At 43.5% G+C, this 21239-nt stretch overlaps 1 protein-coding gene across 1 annotated transcript in view; it reads left to right on the forward strand.

Moving 5' to 3' along the window:
* LOC145346936 (uncharacterized) overlaps nt 1–21239 on the forward strand; it is a 92317-nt gene that overhangs the window by 32056 nt on the left and 39022 nt on the right. Inside the window, exons 9-13 of the mRNA XM_080194812.1 lie at nt 2807–2835; nt 5095–5186; nt 6018–6132; nt 13446–13616; nt 16254–16324. Of these exons, the coding sequence (XP_080050938.1) occupies nt 2807–2835; nt 5095–5186; nt 6018–6132; nt 13446–13616; nt 16254–16324 (478 nt within the window). The remainder of the gene's footprint in view (nt 1–2806; nt 2836–5094; nt 5187–6017; nt 6133–13445; nt 13617–16253; nt 16325–21239) is intronic.

Consider the following 21239-nt stretch of genomic DNA (forward strand, 5'->3'; position numbering starts at 1 on the left):
CACAAGTCTGCCCAATAAGTGCCAGGACATTCAGTGCCCAAATTAGCCTGGTCAGTCATCTTCGGACACAGTGCATCTAGCCTCAAAATGACTAATGGTGTTGAGGTCCTCATTGATGACAATGGACCAACAACAACCTACCAAGCCTATTAATGAGCCACTGACACCAATTACCTCTGATTCCACTGGAACTTAATGGTGGCTTGAGAAGGTAATGAGACCCACATACATCTCCCATGGCCCCAGAAGCCTGCCAGGAATTCTTATTGGGTTTGAGTGAGGCCTCATGGTGGCAGGGGGATTTCCTCATTGACAAATCCTTGCCGCAACACTCCCAAAGTAAATTAAGAAAAAGGTTTAATAAAGAAACTTCATTATGCCATCACTTGAGCTATGCCCTGGGCCACAAAACTCCCCACAATTTCCATCTGCTTTCTATTTATACCAGGTCGGCTGGCCACCACACCACTTTGCGATTAGTTACATTATAACAACAACACTAATTCCCAGCTGTAGCATGTTTACAGGCAAAAAGAAGTCTGTTTGCCACATTGTGTCCGTGTTAGCACTCTGCAAGAGCAACCCAGCTGGTTCCATGCTCATGCCATTTCCCCATAGCTCTTTCTCTTGTTCAATTCCCTTCTGAAAGCCATATTGGATCTGCCTCAAACACTCTCGGGCAGTGCATTCCAGATCTTAACTACGTGCTGTGTAGAAAAGCTTTTTCTTATGTCACTCACCAATGGTTCGGGGGCACCCCATTTGCCCTGAACATCTTTTAAGAAGGGAGATTCACTTGACATTCTTGTTGCTGACTGCCCAATGGCCCACGTAAACAATGTAGACCCAGGCTCGCTTGTAATATCTCGAGGTAAAATAATTATTTTGCATTCACCAGCGTGGCTCAAAAATAAGCAAAATGGTGGCCCAGTAATGGAGGGCAATCTGGCAGCTAAGGCATTAAGGAGTATAGCAACTGTTGGGGATGAGCCAATTAATCAGTCAGGGAATAAAACAGAAGTAGTTCAGAATTGCAAGAACTCAACAGGCATTCTGATTCCTGTGGAATAATAGCAATTTAAATGTTAATTATGATCAATATAAATGTTAATATAAGAAAGCACAATTTAAAATAAAAATATTTTGTGATGCAGACAATATTTTTTTCAACACACAGACTTCGATATTTTAAATTTCTAGAGGAGGCAAAATAATTAATTAAAATTTGAAAGGTTGCTATAATACTTGCTGGTCAGGTTTGTTCTGACATAGCAGGTCCACAGAGTAAGTTAACTCCTAGTTGGGAATCACTCATTTTGCAGCCTTTTAAAAATGTCAACACAAAAGGAATTCTGAAAATAAGCTTTTCTGTTTCACTTCTAGTTCACTTGGACACCTACAGCGTAGGAGGCTGAAGGGTGATCTTATCGAGGTCTATCAAATAATGAGGGGCATAGATCAGTTAGATAGTCAACATCTTTTTCTGAAGGTAGGGGAGTCTAAAACTAGGGAAGAGACACAAAAGGGTCCAGAAGATTTTCACACAGAGGGTGGTGAGTGTCTAGAACAAGCTGCCAGAGGCAGTAGTAGAGGTGGGTACAATTTTGTCTTTTAAAAAGCATTTAGACAGTTACATGGGTCAGATGGGTATAGAGGGATATGGGGCAAATGTGGGAAATTGGGATTAGCTTAGGGGTTACAAAAAAGGCAGCATGAACAAGTTGGGCCTGTTTTCATGCTGTAAACCTCTATGACTCTATGACTTCAAGGTACTGGAGCACCAGTAAAATGAAATAAGCCATAGGGCACGAAAAGTGCAAGACGTGTAAATGATAACATAGTTGCCATTTCCATTATGAAGGTGGCGTTGGTAATATGTATATTGCAACTTGATATCAATCGTTAACACAAATTAGCTCTGAAATTCAACAAAGTGAGTCTTCTGTTCCCTCAAATAAAAAGGAGAGTCATTAGCTGATCCTCTAGACTGATTTGCAGAACTGTGGACAGATCCCAATATTAAAGCGTTGTATTTACTCGTGTCACAAGTAGGTTCATACTGACACTGCAATGAAGTTACTTTGGAAATCCCTTACTTGCCACACTCCGACACCTATTCGGATACACCAAGGGAGAATTTAGCATGGCCAATCCACCTAACCAGCCTGTCTTTCGGACTGTGGGAGGTAACCGGAGCATTTGGAGGAAACCCACACAAACACAGGGAGAACTCCGCACAATCACTCAAGCTGGGAATCAAATCTGGATCTCTGGTGCTGTGAGGCAGCGGTGTTAACCACTGTGTCGCCCAATGTACTCACAATGGATTCCTCTCCTCCATCCTATAGAATCCTAACGCCTTTAACATCTCCTTTCTACTCAGGTTTGGGAAGGTACAAGCAGGTGCACAGCAACAAACTTTCCAAAACCCAAAAGGTTAACATTTTTTTCTAAATTTCCTTTTTGTGAATGTCACTGGAATGATCCAACAAAACTCACTTTGTAATGGCATCATTTAAAATGTAACAACTTTTGAATTGGATTATCTTTGAAGTCATTACACATGGTTGCTGTTATGAACCACCGACTTGAGTAATGAAAAGAAGTGACAGTCTTAGAATTCATACATTTTTTATAAGTTGCCCAAAATTCTTGCTTAGCAAAGCTGGTTTATAATGGATGTGAAGAATGATGGACAGACACTGCAGTTTAGTTTAATCATATGCTAGAGTAACTTCTATAGATTGCAAAACTTGTATTTGCTGTTCAGTAACACTGTGATGTTTCACAATCTTCTTTGAAACAGAGACCGATAACAGTCGTACCAAGTCCTTAGTAAGTATGACCTCAAGTTTTGATAAATGGAGAGTTAAGCTAAGGCTCTGGGAAAAGCCTCCGTTTTCACTGAAATGGTTTAAACAGAGATCGATTGTTACTTGAGGCTTCTCAAATCTCACAATCAATCACTGGCTCACATCTGTGAACTAAGAACAGTCCAAATCTTAACTGGATCTGATCCTAATCTTTTTAATATTCTTTCATGGGTTGTGAGTGTCATTGGCATGGCCAGCATTTGTTGCCCATCCCCAATTGCTTTTGAGAATGTGATTCTGAGCCACTTTTACATTTTCACTGGGATTATTGATGAATGCCTTAAAGTTCTATTACATGTTTAAATTGGCACTGCAGTTTCTTTAATCAGAGATCAGTTGAACGGTGTGCTTTGTCTGTATAGCGCACAAGAAATAATACTTTTCACTGTATGCTAATACATGTGACAATATTAAATCAGATCAAACCAAATCAAATCAGTTATAAACTAATTCTTAAAATGTCAAGTGACCAATAGATGGTAAACAGAAATATTAATTCAGGAATGCTGCTTGGGTGGAACATTTGAAATGTTTACTCTAAGTCATCAAGTTTCAATTTCACTACAGTAACTATTTTCAATTTCACACGTTAATTATCTAATTAAATATATTTTTCTGAAAGTCCTTTTTTTAAAAAAAAACGATCTCTGAGCCAAGAAGTCACCAACGCGAAACATTTCAAGAGAAGGTATGGCTACAAAATATTGCCATGTTCACAGAATATAATTTCTGCATCGGGGAGATTATTTTAACTAAGTTAGTCTGTGGAAATAAACTTTATTGTGTAACTTTTAAAACGACAATAAACCGAACCTCCTGTCCACCACAAATGACCATTCAGCGTTCAAGATTAGAATTGACTTTTTAAATGCTTAGAATGTGGAACTTGCTCCCACAGGAAGCATCCAAAGCACAGAGTTTAGATGCTTTCAAGAGGAAGTTAGGCAAGTGCATGAGAGAAAAGGGAATAGAAAGACAAGGCAAGGCTAAAATCAAGTAGATGGGAAGCTGCAGACTCATATGGACTTTAGATATCAGTCTAAATTTAAGTTTTAAGTTTATTTATTAATGTCACAAGCAGGTTTGCATTAACACTGCAATGAAGTTACTTGAAAATCCCTTAGTCGCCACACTCCAGCGCTTGAGTTGGGCCAGATGGCCTATTTCTGTGCTGTCAATTTGATTCAAATCTTTGTCAGTTGATTGCACAATAACAGGACAATGTCCTGCTGATTAGAACAATATCAGTTCTTGTTCTTAGCTGGGTCATCAGAGTGGGCAGAATGCTGAACGATTTCTAATGGTAAATGATAGAGAAATGCTTAGACCAAGTTATACTGTGACTGAAATGTTGGGACAATTATTGTGTACATTAAACCAAATATTGGAATGTAACGGAGTGGGAATCCATGAAAGAGATAGGCTCAATCTGCTTCAGGGTCAGTTTGTACCTTGATACTTGATATGTAGTCAAAAATTTTATCACGAAATTGCATACTGTTTTGTACCACTGTATGATATTGTATGAGTGCATCATAAATAGTGTCCTTGTGCATCTCTGGTGACAGAGTATCATTGCAGAAGTTTGCCCTCTCATTTAGGAAATGCAAAGGCAGTGAACAGAGAATATACAGCACAGAACCAGGCCATTTGGCCCAACTAGTCCATGTTGTTGCTTATGCTCCACCTGAGCCTCCTCCCATCTTTCCTCATCTAAATTTACTATCGTAACCATCCATCCCTTATTCCTTCAAATGCTTGTCTAAACTCCTTTCAAATACATCAATACTTCAACCCCTCCTTGTGGTAGTGAATTCCACATTCTCATCGCTTTTGTAAATAAATTTCTTCTGAATTCCCTATTGAATTTCTTGAGTGGCTGTCTTATTTTGAAGGCCTCTAGTTTTGCTCTTCCCCACAAGAGGGAACATTCTCTCTGCATCCACTCTATCAACATATTTCATAATTTTAAGATATTATGAATATTATTATGAATCTTTTTCTCCTAAATGAAACGAGGCCCCTCTAGTCAATACTTCCCTAATATGGATATCCGCATATTTCTGGTATCATGTAAATGCTCTCTGCAACCTTTCATTAACTCTATATCCTATATGACATAACTTGGACACTCAACAATAAGCAGCTAAATAAGTCTAAGATAATGCCATTCAATGAGCAATAAACTACTTTTCTCCTTTTGCCTGCAAATATGATTCAGCTTGAAGTGATAGTTCAATATCGACAGTTGGACCTTATCATGCATCCTGTTGTGCAAAAATTAATTCGCATTAAATGGAAACGCTTTGGAAGGTAAGGTTAATTTCCTCCAATTAAACCCTTGCCCTTAATTTCCTTGAATTAAGTAATTGCCTTTAGCCCCCACTACAAGCCCCAATCCCTCACATTGCCCTCCGTGGCCACTGTCTCAGGCTGAATCAGACTGTTTGCTACACTGGCAATCCTATTTGACCCTGATGTTGAGATCCCAACCCCATTTCCTCTCCAGCATAGGATTTCCCATGTCCACCTCTGATATCACTCCAATCTGTCCATCTGCTGTTGAAACGTTCATCCATATTTTTATTACCTCCAGGTTTGACTATTCCAATGATCTCCCAGACAGTCTCTCATCTTTCCTCCTTCCAAAATTTAGTTCATCCAAAGCTCACTCACATCTGGTTCCTTTTGCTTAGCCTTCTTGTCATACAGTGGCTCTTGATCCATAAATGTCTTGACTTTAAGTTCTTATTGTTCTCAAATCTCTCCATGACTCCACCCCTCCCTATCTCTTTAACTTCTTTCAGTCCTAAAACCCACCAAGAACTCAATATTTCTCTAATTCTGGTTTCTTATACAGTCCTGCTTCCTTTACCCACTCTTGGTCTTCATGCCCTCGGCTATCTGGACCCCAAGCAATGGAATTCTCTTCCTAAGCCTCTCTATCTCTCTTTCCTGCAGACAGTCCTTAAAACATGACAAATATTCTTTGGACTGGTGTTAGTCATGTAAAATGTTTTGCAGCAGTTAACAATGTTGAAGATGCCATATAAATGAGTTATTTTTGGTGCATTATTTTTGTCAGCTGCATTTTATGTTAAATCTCTCTGTAGGAGGAAATTTACAATTTGTTTGATTTTCCAGGAGAGGGATTGCAATTATGTTGATCCTAAATATCTGCTTCATTATGTCCTGGACTGTTCTTGGACTTACTTCATCGCTGTCGTATGCTGAAAAATTAAAGTACGACATTCCTGGTGTAAGTACAATGCCTCTACTTCAACTCCAAAATATATCAATTCACAATCAAACCTTCACAGTTTAAAGAAAATGGGATTGATTTAGTTTTGAGTGGACAGTGGGAATGATATCCTGCCTAATTTCTTTGTCAAGTGGCTAGAGCCATATTGAGGGTGGGATCTGATTTCAGTATTGCTGGTGGGCTCCAAGTGCTGTTCTGGTAACCCAGTTGGGCGGTAGTGCACATTCCAAAATTGCACGTGGGACCCTCAATACCGTGTTCAAGTTAAGTTCTGGTGGGTGTCCTCAGGCATACTATATATTTTTACTTTCTTAATTCAATGCATCTTCTGCAGGCTGCCATAGCATGGCTTCAACCTCATGCCAAGGTCACCACCTCTTTGACAAAAAACCTGACAAGACAATCCCAGCGCCCCTCCAACATTGATTCACAATCTCTGTAATAAAGTTTTCAGCCATGCCATCTCTCAAAGGCCATTGTTGTGCCATGCATCTGTGGGAGAATATGAAGGATACAGATGCCATTGAAACAAAGTCAATGCATGTATATTATGCACAGTAAAAAAAATGGACATAATAACATGCTAAATGTTAGTCAGAAATCAAACATTACAAGGATGAAAAGAAGTAATGACACCAGTGAAAGACCCCTTTGTGTCCATGTGCCTTAAAGTTCTACTTTAAGTTCCTTCCCATTTTGCTGCCAGCAGCATGGGAGGCAGCCTGTGACTCTTCTGTCACATCAGCAACTGTCCTCTGTCCGGTGGAGACATGGCTACACATTCCTCAGTCGTCATGGACTTGTCAGATATGAGTCATGGATCAAGGGTCAGAGGAGCTGCTGCCTTTATCTGGAGCCCCCAAGAGGAGCCCACAAAGATAGTAGGCTCATTCCCCTGGCGTAACTCCCTGCTCACTATGGGTGGATAGGAACCTGGCTGAGACAAGGGGCCATGATGTGGAGATGCCGGCGTTGGACTGGGATGGGCACAGTAAGAAGTCTCACAACACCAGGTTCAAGTCCAACAGGTTTATTTGAAATCACAAGGTTCTGGAGTGCTGCCCCTTCATCAGGTGAATGTGAGACTTCTTACAGAGACAAGGGGCCATCTCTCACACGAGCAATGTCCTTCTGGGGTCACTGCCAGCGTGTGGACTTGCAGATCCGAGTGCAATATCAAGAAACTTTGGTCGGGATTTTCTGTTCCCGTTCATGTCAGGTAGGTTTGCTAATGTGAGCAAAAAATATCGTCAGAAGCCTTAATGTGTTTCCTGGCAATGTAAATGCAAGGTGGGACTGGCTCCTCCTCCTGTCAGTGGCAGGCCATGTTTCCCACCATTGAATGCCAGGAAGGTTATTATAATACATTAGTATCTCATTATTGGGTCCATATGCCAGAATCATACCCCCACGACAAACAAAGTGGTGCCATGTCAGAACAGCACAATGTATGGCTGGTTTCAAAAGGCGTGCAGCTGGAGACCAGAACACCAAGAGGAGCTCAGAGATGAGTGACTCAAGCTGGTGCAGCACTCACAGACTGTCTCCATGTCAGGGTGGGGAGGTGAGGGGGGGGGGGGGGGCAGTCATAGGTAAGTCTGAACAGTAGCACACTTAAAGCTATCTTCTAGTACAGGGCTATGGCCTTCTTTAAAGGGCTGGAGCGAAGGAAGGGAAGTAAGCCTGAGACACCCATTTTTTAAAGGGCTGCACAGAGATAGCAAAAGGAAGGGAAGCCTGAGGCCTGAGGCATAGGCTTCAAAGAAGAGGAGGTGTGAATGGAGGTGAAGGCGGCATTCCACACAGACTGAATGTTTTTGCAATCTTGAGGCCAGGGATGGGCTTATAGCTTTGGGATGTAGACAAGGGCAAAGCTAAAGGAAAATTATAGCAGGAACAGTTCGGCTTGAACTCAATTGACATGCTTGGAGTCAGACCAGTCATGCAATTGTGCCTACTCAAGCTGTGTGAGACTCCCCATGATTGCTGCTCAGATTTTGCCAATTTCTGTGATGATTCTGTCCTTAGATTCCATTCCTGCCTCGCCATTAAAGTCACCACACAACAGGCTGAACACTCAGTGCTCGGATCAACGCAGCACTCAAGCTCCCCAGCAACTCCTCCATGACAGAGATCATGGCACGCACACCATCTGGGATCTCTGTCAGGTCTTCACACGTCCTGCTAGACATCCAGCATCTGCTGCCCTTTGGACAGCACCATGTTGAACCATCTGCTGGGACTGCTTCGTCCTGGTTGCCAGCAGTTCTCTAACAGCCACCACCCTGGGCACTCTCTGCCTCCACCTTACTCATTCAAGTGTGCAGTCAGCACAGTGCACAAACATCTGAAATCCACCAAGGTGCTTATATTAGAGCTGGTGGCTGGTGGCAAAAGAGGGTCTGACATGCGTGAATCTGTGTGTGACTCCTCATCTGGTGTCAATGGAGGGTCCTTGGGGTTCTGTGTGCCTCTGGAGAATGGGGCATGGGAGAGAGGAATACAATTTGTCAGTGCTATCAATCAGCACAAAGTGAGTGTTTGTGTGGTGAGACTATGGACAGCAGCATCATGGTGGCACCGTAATTGTTGGATCCCTGGGGCCTGTTGTTTAGAATGTATCTTTCAGATAGGAGGACCCAACGTTGTTTGCAGTGTCTCCCTCTCCCGTATCTATCCACTTGACTCGTATCTCCAAGATGCCTGTCTCTCTGCGATCCGATGCCCTGATGAGTTCTAGGGCATTCATCTCACATTTGCTCAAAATGAGCAGGTTGGCCATACCAGCATCTGTTCTTGTACTTGGTGGCCTTATTTTCTCTCTTCTTCTGTATGGACAAAAGGTCATTCATTAGCCCACCCTCTACCTGCAACATCATAATCAGGCTGCCTACCCTCCCCTTCAAATCCCAGGAAGCAGGTTGAAGTGCCCAGCCTATTTGTGCTGCTGATCCTTCTGTAAATCCAGAACTAGCAGTCTGATCTTCCTTAGCCTTAGCAGGCACAGGTATATGTGCCTTCTGTCACTCTGAGTGCTGAGCAACACAAAGGATGCCAACTTAGGTCTTCTTTATTTGGTGGAAAGGCCTCCTCTTGCCAACCCGTGGCATCTGGATGCCTTCTTGGCACTTAATGCTTTCCACTTGTGCACAGGTGCTTATTCAAGAAGGGGGACAGCAGAGTGCACACCAGCATTGGCCTCCAACCTGGCCTATCCAGCACTGAGGCCACAACTGCTGTCAAATTGATGATTCTCATCTAGACAGCTCCCTGAGGTTCCTCACCAATTCCTGTCGGCCTTCGGGGACCTGCCATTGCTCGATTTAAATCCCCTGGCGGGTCCCCATCTGACCCAATGAGCTCCTGACTCTACCAACAGCACTGAGCAGATGTTTGGTCACATTTCATGCTAACTTGCCCTTAAGTGAATAGTCAGTGTCAAATTGTGGCTGGAAATTTCCTGTCCTGACCACCACAGGAATCATAGCAGACGTGACAGAAAATTTGACGGACCATTTAAAGGTCCATTGAGCTCGAGCAGGAATTTCCATAATTGGGGTGCATTAGGCCAGAGAATCCTGCCCTGAGTGTCAGCTGTCATCGTGGCCAGAAGCAAAAATCAAAGCTGCTTTCAGGCTTATTGACCTCATGGGGATGGCATGTGTGAAATTCAGACATTAGATTGCAACAGCTGGACACACAGAAATATTCTAACTCTGTCAGTGATTAGAGTTTGCATGAGTTCAGTGTGATAAAATTGTACTTTCACTCAACACTGAGGAGGCAATGACCTAATGGTATTATCGCTGGACTATTAATCCAGACCCTCGGCTAATGTTCTGGGGACCTGGGTTCGAATCCCACCACAACAAATGGTGGAATTTGAATTCAATAAAAAATATCTGGAATTAAGAATCTACTGATGACTATGAAACCATTGTTGATTGTTGGAAAAACCCATCTGATTCACTAATGTCCTTGAGGGTAAGAAATCTGTCCTTCTTATCTGGTCTAATCTACATGTGACTCTTAAACCACAGCAATGTGGTTGACTCTCAACTACCCTCCAGGGACAACTAGGGATGGGCAATAAATGCTGGCCAGCCAGTGACATCCATGTCCCGCGAATGAATAAAAAAAATTTACAAACAATATCAGTTTCATTGAAAGAGCTGAGTATATTGCTCATGTCTAGCTAATTCCCTTTGCAATAGCCAGGCTACAGCTGTTGGTTTGCATGCTGTTTAGCTCAGTTAGCTAGATAACAATGCCAAGATCATAGGTGCAATCATTGCTCTGGCCGAGGTACATGAGGGACCCTAACTCCCTGCCTTGGCCCTGAGAGTGGAGGACAATAGAAAGAGAGCTGCCAAGGAAATGGTTCAGGCTGAAGGATTAGCAGACAATGAGCCATGGACCTGCTTTTGGGCAGAACATACAGGAATGAATGATGAGTTGTTGGCTTATCCTGACTCAGTTTACATCAACTATTTGGAGTCCTCAGGGCTCTCCTCTGCATTCCAATCAATAGGCTGATCCATTTTTGCTACGTAATTCATTGCACATTACTCAACTTTCTCCAGAGTCTCTGCCTTCAGTGTATGTCATTCTAATTCTTCCTGTAATTCAGTAGCTGACTCACTGCATTAATGATCTTCAGTCACGTATAGAAATCCCATCCTTTTTCTATTCTTCAAAGACAGTTCTTTTCTTTTACAATTCACCTGCTATGTCTTTCATGTCTCCACACTTTATTTTTCGCTGCCATTTTTTGCTCCATCAACGTCTGTTATCACAAATGGAACACCCACATCTCCACTTCTGCTTAAAAAAAAATTCTTTGGTAACTAAATACACCTTCTGAATATTTAAGTATTACTCTCAGAACTGGGGTAGATCTACAAACGTGTATTTAGCCTATCTGGGCAGGATACAAAAGAATAGTTTCTACCCATTGCAACCTTTCTTTTCTGCCTGTATTTTACTCCATGTGTTCTGGATCACCATACTTGTTCTGCTGTTTTGAATGTAAGATTTTCTTATTCATTGTGGGTGACATGGCCAGTGTTTATTTCCCATCATTAGTTGCCTGGATGAAAGTAGTGGTGAGCTACGTTTTTGAATTAATGTAGTCTTCATGGTGTATCCTATTTTCATTCGTCCCTTTCAAATACCCCATTCAATAGTTTGTTCCTTCTGCCAGAATTTTCCATCTAACCCGCTCTGGAATCAGGGCAGGTGAGGCTTGTGGAACAGAAATCTCTGTTGGCCTCGGGCAGGATTTCACGATTTTGCCCGAGTGAGGTCATAAAATCCCACCCTTAGACTTTAATACTGGCATTATTTTTTTTAAAAGTCTTTGGCATATGAGTAATACTGTCAAGACCATACTTACTGCACATTCCAAGCTGTAGTGCGATGGTTATTGTGGACCACTTTCTATTATTATTTTTCAATTGAACGGCTTGTTAGACCTTCTCAGAAGACTTCAAAAATCAACTATAACGAGGGAAACTAAAACCATAAGAAATCGGAACAGGAGTAGGCTGTTCTGTCCCTCGAGTCTGCTCTGCCATTCAATAGGATCATGACTGATTCAAAATTCCTCATGTCCACTTTCCTGCCCTTTTCCTGTAACCTTTGATTCCCTTATTGATCAAAGATCTGTCTACCTCAGCATTAAGTATACACAAGGATCTGACCCATAGCTCTCTGTGGTAAGAAGTTGCAAAAACTTATAATCCTCTGAGAGAAGAAACTCCTCCTCATCTCAGTTTTAAGTTGATGTCCTTTATTCTGAGATCATACCCTCTGGTTCTATACTCTCCCATAAGGGGGAACATCTTCTCAGCATTTACTCTGTCAAGCCCCTTTAAGAATTCTATATGTTTCACTGTGGAGGTGATGGCATAGTGGCATTGTCACTGGATTAGTAATCTAGAGATTACAGCCAACATCTGTGGACCTGGGTTCAAATCCCACCAGGGCAGATGGTGATTATTTGAATTCAGTAAAAATTTGGAACCAAAAATCTCATGAAAACCATTGTCAATTGTTATAAAAACCCATCTGGTTCACTAACATCCTTTAGGGAAGGAAATCTGCCATCCATATGTGTGCCGCTAGAGCCACAAAAGCACTTTTGACTCTCAGGGCAGTTAGAGAAGGGCAATAAATACTGGTCCAGCCAGTGATGCCCACATCCCGTAAATGAATTTTAAAAAATTAGGTCACCTCTCATTCTTCCAAACTCCAATGAGTGGAGTCCCAGCTTGTTTAATCTTTCCTCATAAGACAATATCCCCATACAGGGGATCATCCGTGTAGGCCAGATTTCTGTCTCCTGAAGAATATTCATGAATCAATTGAGTTTTTAAGACAAACTGACAGTTTTCATCATAGTCTTTTCTGGTGCTGGCCACAAATAAAAATAAATGGCCAGCTTTTTATGGAATTCAGATGTATTTCATCCTCATCTACTTTCCTGCTTTTTTTGAACCTTGGCGCTCTAGGCCTTGGGCCTTCTTCATTTTCAATCGAAAATTCAAAGAGCTCATAACACTTTTTTGAAATCACGCAAATAAAACTAGTTCTGATTGATGTTCTTTTCTCCCGACATCCTTTTTCTCCTTTGATTTTGAAATGTTGGGCGGAGTTCTCCTGTCCCACCCACCATGGGAATGGTAGCGGACAGGGGGGTGGACCACGCAAAGGTCCATTGACGTTGGGTGGGATTCTCCAGCTTTGGGGTGAGCGTGCCGGAAAATCCCACCCATTGTTTTTAACCTTACAGTTAAGTGCTTCTTTGAGAGAACTGGATGGAAAATCTATTGAGCCGAATAAACGGGAGAGAGTTCAACTGACCATAGCGGAGGTACACTCAGAAGCTGGACCCACTTCAGTCAAAATATCATTTCAAATATGCGTACATATAAACATTTGTCAATTCAGTTCCTTCAAATGGTCAGGCACAATAATTCTAAAACTGCTCAGGAAATCACTACAACATGCAAAGAAGATTGAGTTAACATATGGGAGGACTACCCAATGCATAAGATGAAAAAAGATGGAAGCTGGGTAAATAAAAATGTTTATGCAGTCCAAAAAATAGGTTTGTTGGAATGCACATCTTTGTCACATGTCAGAGGAAACATTCATGATATTGAATTGTACAAGCACGGCATTCAATGTGTGAATTCTGAAATCATAAAAATATGGGGTGGAACGTCATAGTTGAAGGACTGTGCTAAATTCTTAATCTCTTGTTCCTTTTGAAAGCATTTTCTTTCTCTTATGTTCTATGAATGCAGGACTGGTGGAAAATATGTATTGCGATCATAGCACTTGGACTCACTGGCTATCAGCTTGTTGAGGAATTTATAGAAATCCATTCTTCAAATACAAACTTTACTCGCTGGAAGGACTGGAGAAGCAAAGAAATAATGAAGGATCTTAACCTGTGCCACCCAAGATGGCCTGAGGTATGCAAAATGCCCGTACAAGGAAAAAAGAATGTTAAATGTTAAAAAGGCAAACTGCGCAATCAAAATTTCTGTCAGTCTTTCTCAATAATTGTTTGGCAATGAAAAAATGAGTAAGGTGTTAAGTACAAAGTACAAAGATGTGCTCTTAGGCTAATCGGTTTCCACCAAATTGACACTATTTCTTCCCTGAATCTGACTGAGTAGGGTCCCATTCGTAGACATGCAGGGTAGAATAGGTGTAGGGTGATGCGGCGGCGCGGGCTCGTTGGGCCGAAGGGCCTGTTTCCCGTGCTGGGTTGTTCTTTGTTCTTTGTTCTTTGTTCTTTACACAATTTAACTCCTGCAATGCCAATGACACATTTTATTTGGACCAAGTGCTAATGAGTCCCAGAGGTAGCAATCTATACTTTTTTAAAGTAAAGCTTATTTATTAGTCACAACTAGGCTTACATTAACACTGCAATGAAGTTACCATGAAAATCCTCTAGTCGCCACACTCTGGCATCTGTCCGGGGACACTGAGGGAGAATTTAACATGGCCAATACATCTCACCAGCACATCTTTGAATTATGGGAGGAAACCAGACCACCCAGAGGAAACAAGCAGACATGGGGAGAATGTGCAAACTCCACACAGACATTGACCCAAGCCGGGAATCAAACCCAGGTCCCTGGTGTTGTGAGGCAACGGTGCTAACCACTGTGCCAATACTTGCCCTTAATCTGTAAATCTTAATACTTGGTGTTTTCGATTAGCTTTGAAATGTTACTTGGTAGGATCATAGAATCCCTATGGTGCAAAAGAGACCATTCAGCCCATTCAGTCTGCACCAACTCTCTGACTGAGCATCTCATGCAGTCAATCTCCCCTCTCTGGAGTCTTCAACATATCATTGACGAAGACGAACATCTCGCCAGGGCTATCCCCACACCCCCACTTCTTGCCTTCAGACAACCACACAACCTCAAACAGACCATTGTTCGCAGCAAACTACCCAGTCTTCAGGAGAACAGTGACCACAATTCCACACAACCCTGCCACAGCAACCTCTGCAAGACATGCCGGATCATCGACATGGATACCATCATCACACGTGAGGATACCATCCACCAGGTACATGGTAAATACTCTTGCAACTCGGCCAACGTTGTCTACCTGATACGTTGCAAGAAAGGATGTCCCGAAGCATGGTACATTGGGGAGACCATGCAGACGCTACAACAACGGATGAATGAACATCGCTCGACAATCACCAGGCAAGACTGTTCCCTTCCTGTTGGCGAACACTTCAGTGGTCACGGGCATTCAGCCTCTGACCTTCGGGTAAGCATTCTCCAAGGCGGCCTTCATGACACACGACAGCGCAAAGTCGCTGAACAGAGACTGATAGCCAAGTTCCGCACACATGAGGACGGTCTCAACAGGGATCTTGGGTTCATGTCGCACTATCTGTAACCCCCGTGACTTGCCTGGGTTTGCAAAACCTCACTTACTGTACTGTCTGGAGACAATACACATCTCTTTAACCTGTGATCAGTGCTCCTTCCACTCACATTGTCAGCCACTTCAGGTCTTGAACAGCAGGTTAGGTGTAAGGATTCGCATTCTAATCAGTAATCTCTAAACTGTCTGTGCTTTATATGCTCTGTCTGAGGCCAGAACTCTCCATTCACCTGACGAAGAGGCAGTCCCTTCGAAAGCTTGTGAGTATTATCAAATAAATCGGTTGGACTAAAACCTGGTGTTGTCAGACTTTTTACTATTCCCACAGCCCCAAACATTACCCATAACTAATCCATCAAACCAACACATCTTGGGACTCTAAGAGGCAATTTAGCATGGCCAATCCATCTAACCTGCACATCTTTGGATGGTGGGAGAAAACCAGAACACCCACAGACACGGGGAGAATGTGCAAACTCCACGTAGACAGTCACCCAAGGCTGGAATTGAATCCGATTCCCTGGAACTGTGAGGCAGCAACGCTAACCACTGTGCCTCCCCACTTCCACAGCAAACGACCTGAATGGTGCTACTGTCCATGTATGAGGTACAGCCAAAATGATGGAGAAAATGATCATTTGTACACTGGAAGAGCAGGCTGTACAGCCCATTGAGCATGCTGCACCATTCAATTAGATCATGGCTGATCAGCTACTTCAGTTCCACTTTCCTGCACTATCTCCACATCCCTTGATGCCATCAGTTTCCAGAAGTCTGTTGAGCAAAGCTCCTTCCTTCAGTTTACAATGCAAATGGGTTGTTTAGCAGTATGTATCTCCAATTCCCTATCAACCATTGACTGTCTCCCATGAGTGGCAATAAGGGCCCACACTTGGTGTAAATGGGGCAGAAGCAGGTTGGAAATGGCAATGGGTGACATCTTACCCTAATTGCCATAATTTTGAAGATTGATTTCTGTCTTGAAGATGTTCAATGATTAAGCTTCCACAGGCCGGTGGAGTCAAGAATTCCAAAGTTTCAAAGCTATACAAACAAACTTGCTGCTCCAAATTTCATGTTCACAACTGAACATTATCTAATAATGCTACTAATTTCTTTCTTAATACTGCAACTAGATACGTCTGTTTACAGCTACTGATTACCCTGTGCTGATTTGTTTTGGCTGACAGGAGGAGTCTTATCTAAAGAAACAGCTGTCTGGGCTGGAAGAAATGCATCCCAACTATTTTAAAGATTTCTGGTAAGCTTGTTGAGTAGAGCTCCTTTTTTCGGTTTGCAATGTGAAAGGGTTGTGTGGTCTCTGATTACCAACAACTACTGATTATCTCTCCATTAGTGGCAATCAAGGTCCACACCTGGGCTAGATTTTTATCACCACGTCGGTCCTCGAATTCGGGGGTAGGGGAGAGCGCAGCTTGCAGAATAAAATTCTCTGCTGGCCTCTGCCGGGATTTTACGAGCCTTGCCTGAGCAAGGTTTTCCGCGCCTGCTGGGCACAGCAGGGCTGGGGTGTGTTACAGACCCTTACAATCCCATTTTGATTTAGTGTTTTAAGTTTTCTTTGAACTTTGGTTTCTGTTTGTGCTGTCCCCCCTTCCTTCTTGGGGGGCTGCCCCTTTTAATTTGTCCCTAAGTTAATTTGAGTTCGTTTACTTGTTGGGTTGTCAAAAGACATGCCTGAGCAAGGTCGTAAAATACAGACTCTGATGTAATTAGAGCTATGTGTTTTTTTTTCTGTTTTCTCGTCTTGAAATCCTGGTATATATAATCCTGCTGGACTTTTTCACCAGATAACCTTTATTACAACTAGGATTAAAATGAAGAGCACCATTGCAGGGAGCTGAATGAGTGGTTTAGTACGAAGTTAGTGTGGAGGACCTGACAAGTCCTCACATTGAGTGAAGAAAACCCCCTGATAACATATGAACTTGCATATATTTTGTAACTCAGTTGCTTAGGGGTTATAGAATCCTTGCTTAACTCATGTTAGGGTACTGACAGACAATGGGACGATTCTCCATCCCGCTGCACTCACAAATTAAATGCGCTTGCGACTCCCAGGCTTGGATTTCTGGTGGTATCTGCGTGGCACCAGAGATCAGCTGGGAGGCGGGGTCAGCATTCAAATAGTATTTTACATTCTATTTAGATGCTATTAGCGGGCCTGGGACTAAATTCTCCAACCTGTTGGCATCTCCTATCCCTGATGTGGATATGCCGGCGTTGGACTGGGGTAAACACGGTAAGAAATCTGACAACACCAGGTTTAAGTCCAACCGATTTATTTGATAGTAAACTCACAAGCTTTCGAGGTTAAGCTCTTCTTCAGGTGAATGGAGAGTTCTGGCCTCAGACAGAGCATATAAAGCACAGACAGTTTACAGATTACTGATTAGACTTCTTCACCGCACAGAATCTTCAACCGATGCTATACGCTAGATACATTGATGACATTTTCTTCCTTTGGCCTCATGGTGAACAATCACTGAAACAACTATATGACAATGTCAACAAGTTCCACCCCACTATCAGACTCACCATGGACTATTCCCCAGAATCGGTTGCATTCTTGCACACACACATCTCCATCAAGGACAGTCACCTCAGCACCTCACAAGGACGGTCACCTCAGCAAGCCCACAGACAACCTCACAATGCTCCACTTCTCCAGCGTCCACCCTAAACATGTTAAAGAAGCCATCCCCTATGGACAAGCCCTCCGTATACACAGGATCTGCTCAGATGAGGAGGATCGTGACAGACACCTCCAAACGCTGAAAGATGCCCTCATAAGAACAGGATATGGCGCTCGACTCATAGATCGACAGTTCCGATGCGCCACAGCAAAAAACTGCACCGACCTCCTCAGAAGACAAACACGGGACACGGTGGACAGAGTACCCTTCGTCATCCAGTACTTCCCCGGAGCGGAGAAGCTACGACATCTTCTCCGGAGTCTTCAACATATCATTGATGAAGACGAACATCTCGCCAGGGCCATCCCCACACCCCCACTTCTTGCCTTCAGACAACCGAACAACTTCAAACAGACCATTGTTCGCAGCAAACTACCCAGCCTTCAGGAGAACAGTGACCACAATACCACACAACCCTGCCACAGCAACCTCTGCAAGACATGCCGGATCATTGACATCGATGACATCCTCACACGGGAGGGTACCATCCACCAGGTACACGGTAAATACTCTTGCAACTCGGCCAACGTTGTCTACCTGATATGTTGCAAGAAGGGACGTCCCGAAGCATCGTATGTTGGGGAGACCATGCAGACGCTATGACAATGGATGAATGAACATCGCTCGACAATCACCAGGCAAGACCTTCGCCTTCCTGTTGGCGAACACTTCAGTGGCCACGGGCATTCAGCCTCTGACCTTCGAGTAAGCGTTCTCCAAGGCGGCCTTCACGACACACGACAACGCAGAGTCGCTGCGCAGAGACTGATAGCCAAGTTCCGCACACGAGGACGGTCTCAACAGGGATCTTGGGTTCATGTCGCACTATCTGTAACCCCCGTGACTTGCCTGGGTTTGCAAAACCTCACTTACTGTACTGTCTGGAGACAATACACATCTCTTTAACCTGTGCTCAGTGCTCCTTCCACTCACATTGTCGGCCACTTTAGGACTTGAACAGCAGGTTAGGTGTAAAGATTCGCATTCTAATCAGTAATCTGTAAACTGTCTGTGCATTATATGCTCTGTCTGAGGCCAGAACTCTCCATTCACCTGAAGAAGAACTTAACCTTGAAAGCCAGTGAGTTTACTATCAAATAAATTGGTTGGACTTAAACCTGGTGTTGTCAGACTTTTTACTGTGTATCTCCTACCTCGCCAGAGTGTTTCATTCCCCATTTTTGGGGAACTATCGGATCGACCCCGCTGGAGTGAAGGGGGGGCACTTGGGGTCCCCCCCAAGAGGTTGGGTGACTAGGGATAATGCTCTCTGGGCATGGGCACCCTGGCAGTGACAGCCTGTGCCACCTGGCACTGCCCAAGGGTCAAAGTACCCAGTAACACCTTGGCATTGCCAACTGGGCATAGGGCAGTACTAAGAGACGGGGCCTACTGGGGCAGGGTCTAGGGGGTGATCAGTGGGATAGGGGGGAGTCCCACTGCCACTCTGCATTGGGATCCGATTGGGGCTCGTGGAAGCCCAGCGATCGGGGCAGGCTGTGGGGGGGATTAGTCAGTTGTGGGGGTCTGACAAGGGTGGGGGAGTGATCATCACTGCTGGGGGAGGGCTGGAGATTGGGACGGGCCAGGACGGGTGGATTAGGGGGGCGGGGTTTGGGGCTGGCCTGCGAATGGATAGTGGGGCTGCGATTGGGCAATGGGGGGTTGTGGGGGCAGCACTCTGGGAGTCCTGGGCTGACCAGTTACTGAACTGGCCAGAAAATTGCAGGCGGACTGTGCAGGGCCATTGCACATGCGCAGAGGCCCACTGATTCCAGCCTCTGCAATGGGAATAGGCCCCATGAAATCTAATGGTATTCATGCTGGTGGCCTCTGTAGTGTGCAGACTGGGAGATTCTTCTCTAAATTCCCACTGAGAAAAATAACATGAATTACTCCAATTCTCCAGCGAATTCGACACTTTGAATTTTTGGGGAGAATCGTCCCTTTATGTCTTGGCAAGAGACATTGTATTGTCTCGTTCCCAATTCGGCTTGGGAATGGAAAGTTTCCTTGGATGCACACTCAAGTGTGGTGTGAAAATCTAAGGCAGTTTAACTGCCATTTTAACTCTGCTGGTATTCTATATTTTTTGTGGTTGTACAGCAGTGGCAGTAGCTGCGATAAAGATTTGTTCCTGGAATGTATGGGGAGCTTCATCATCCTTTGACAAGAGTCTGTCTTTTCTTAAGTTGACATAGCTCTATTGCAAGGAATTCATCTGGGTGACACCTCAAACCCTAGAGTGGGTGGGGCAGGTTTTTTTTTAATCTCTTTCTTGAAAAGCAATCAAGGGGTAACAGTGTTCGTTAATAAGAACCTGCCTTTTAGTTTGGAAAGCTGTGTGAAATACAAAGCAGGTAGGTATGTAGTTGTCAAGGGGCTGGTATAAGGGGAGAATGTGTTGATAATGGATATTTATGGTCCCCCAAATTTTTCCCTGGACTTTGTCCCTAAGATCTTTGCTGAACTGTCCTCTGACTATTCCTTTATTGGCAATGATTTGAATTGGCACCTTAACTCACCAATTGATAAGTTCCCTGTTACAACGAACCCTCCTGTGCAGCAGGCTAGAATATTGGCTTTGGCTTACGAAGAGATGGGCCATCTGAATGCATCCCAAGAGTAAATAATTTTTTTTCAACCCCTCATCTGTATCACACCATGATTGACAATTTTTTTTGTGCCAAAGATGATCCTGCAGTTGGTCGCCTGTTGTACAATAGGGGAATTTCACAGTAACTTCATTGCAGTGTTAATGTAAGGCTTACTTGTGACTAATAAATAAACTTTCCTTTAGTATTGTGATCTCTGACCGTGCTCCAGTCTTTTTAGAATTTCAACCCAAGGGGTCTCACTCTCTGCCCAGGTCCTGGAGACTTGTTGCAGGTTTACTTAAAGACAATAAATACTTCATACTTTAAGGCTGAATTTGATACTTTTTATTTAGTTAATTCTCTTTCTGATGTGAACCCTTCTATTCTGTGAGAGACCTGCAAGGCCTTTGCTCATAGCTTAGTCATCTCATTTGTGGCCAGAAAGAGGCATGGGTTGATGGCGCAGCAGGGTCAGGTGGAGGTCCAACTAGCTGAGTTGGAGAAGAAAAAAAGAGGAAAAAGAATTCTTGTCACGCGAAGCTGAAGGAAATGTGTGTAGTTAGGGTGACACTGGACTCTTGTTGACCCAGTGAGCGAAGAGGAATTTGAGGTTTGTTAGGCAGAAGTTGTATGAATTTGGGAATAACTGAGTAGATATTTGGTTTTTCCTATTGGGAGGAAATTGGACTCAAGGACGATTGCTTTGGTGGTGGATTCTAAGGGAAATAGTAGGATTAGTGCAGAAGATATTAACGAGGCTTCTCTGCCAATATGTATCAATCAGAACAAGCTAAGGAAGCTCCAGCACTTATGGAGCATTTCTTCTCTTCTCCTGATCTTCTCTCTGTTTCAGAGGACCTGA

The sequence above is a fragment of the Carcharhinus amblyrhynchos genome, chromosome 8 (assembly GCF_965287045.1).
Source record: "Carcharhinus amblyrhynchos chromosome 8, sCarAmb.v2.hapA, whole genome shotgun sequence".
NCBI classification, from domain to species: domain Eukaryota; kingdom Metazoa; phylum Chordata; class Chondrichthyes; order Carcharhiniformes; family Carcharhinidae; genus Carcharhinus; species Carcharhinus amblyrhynchos.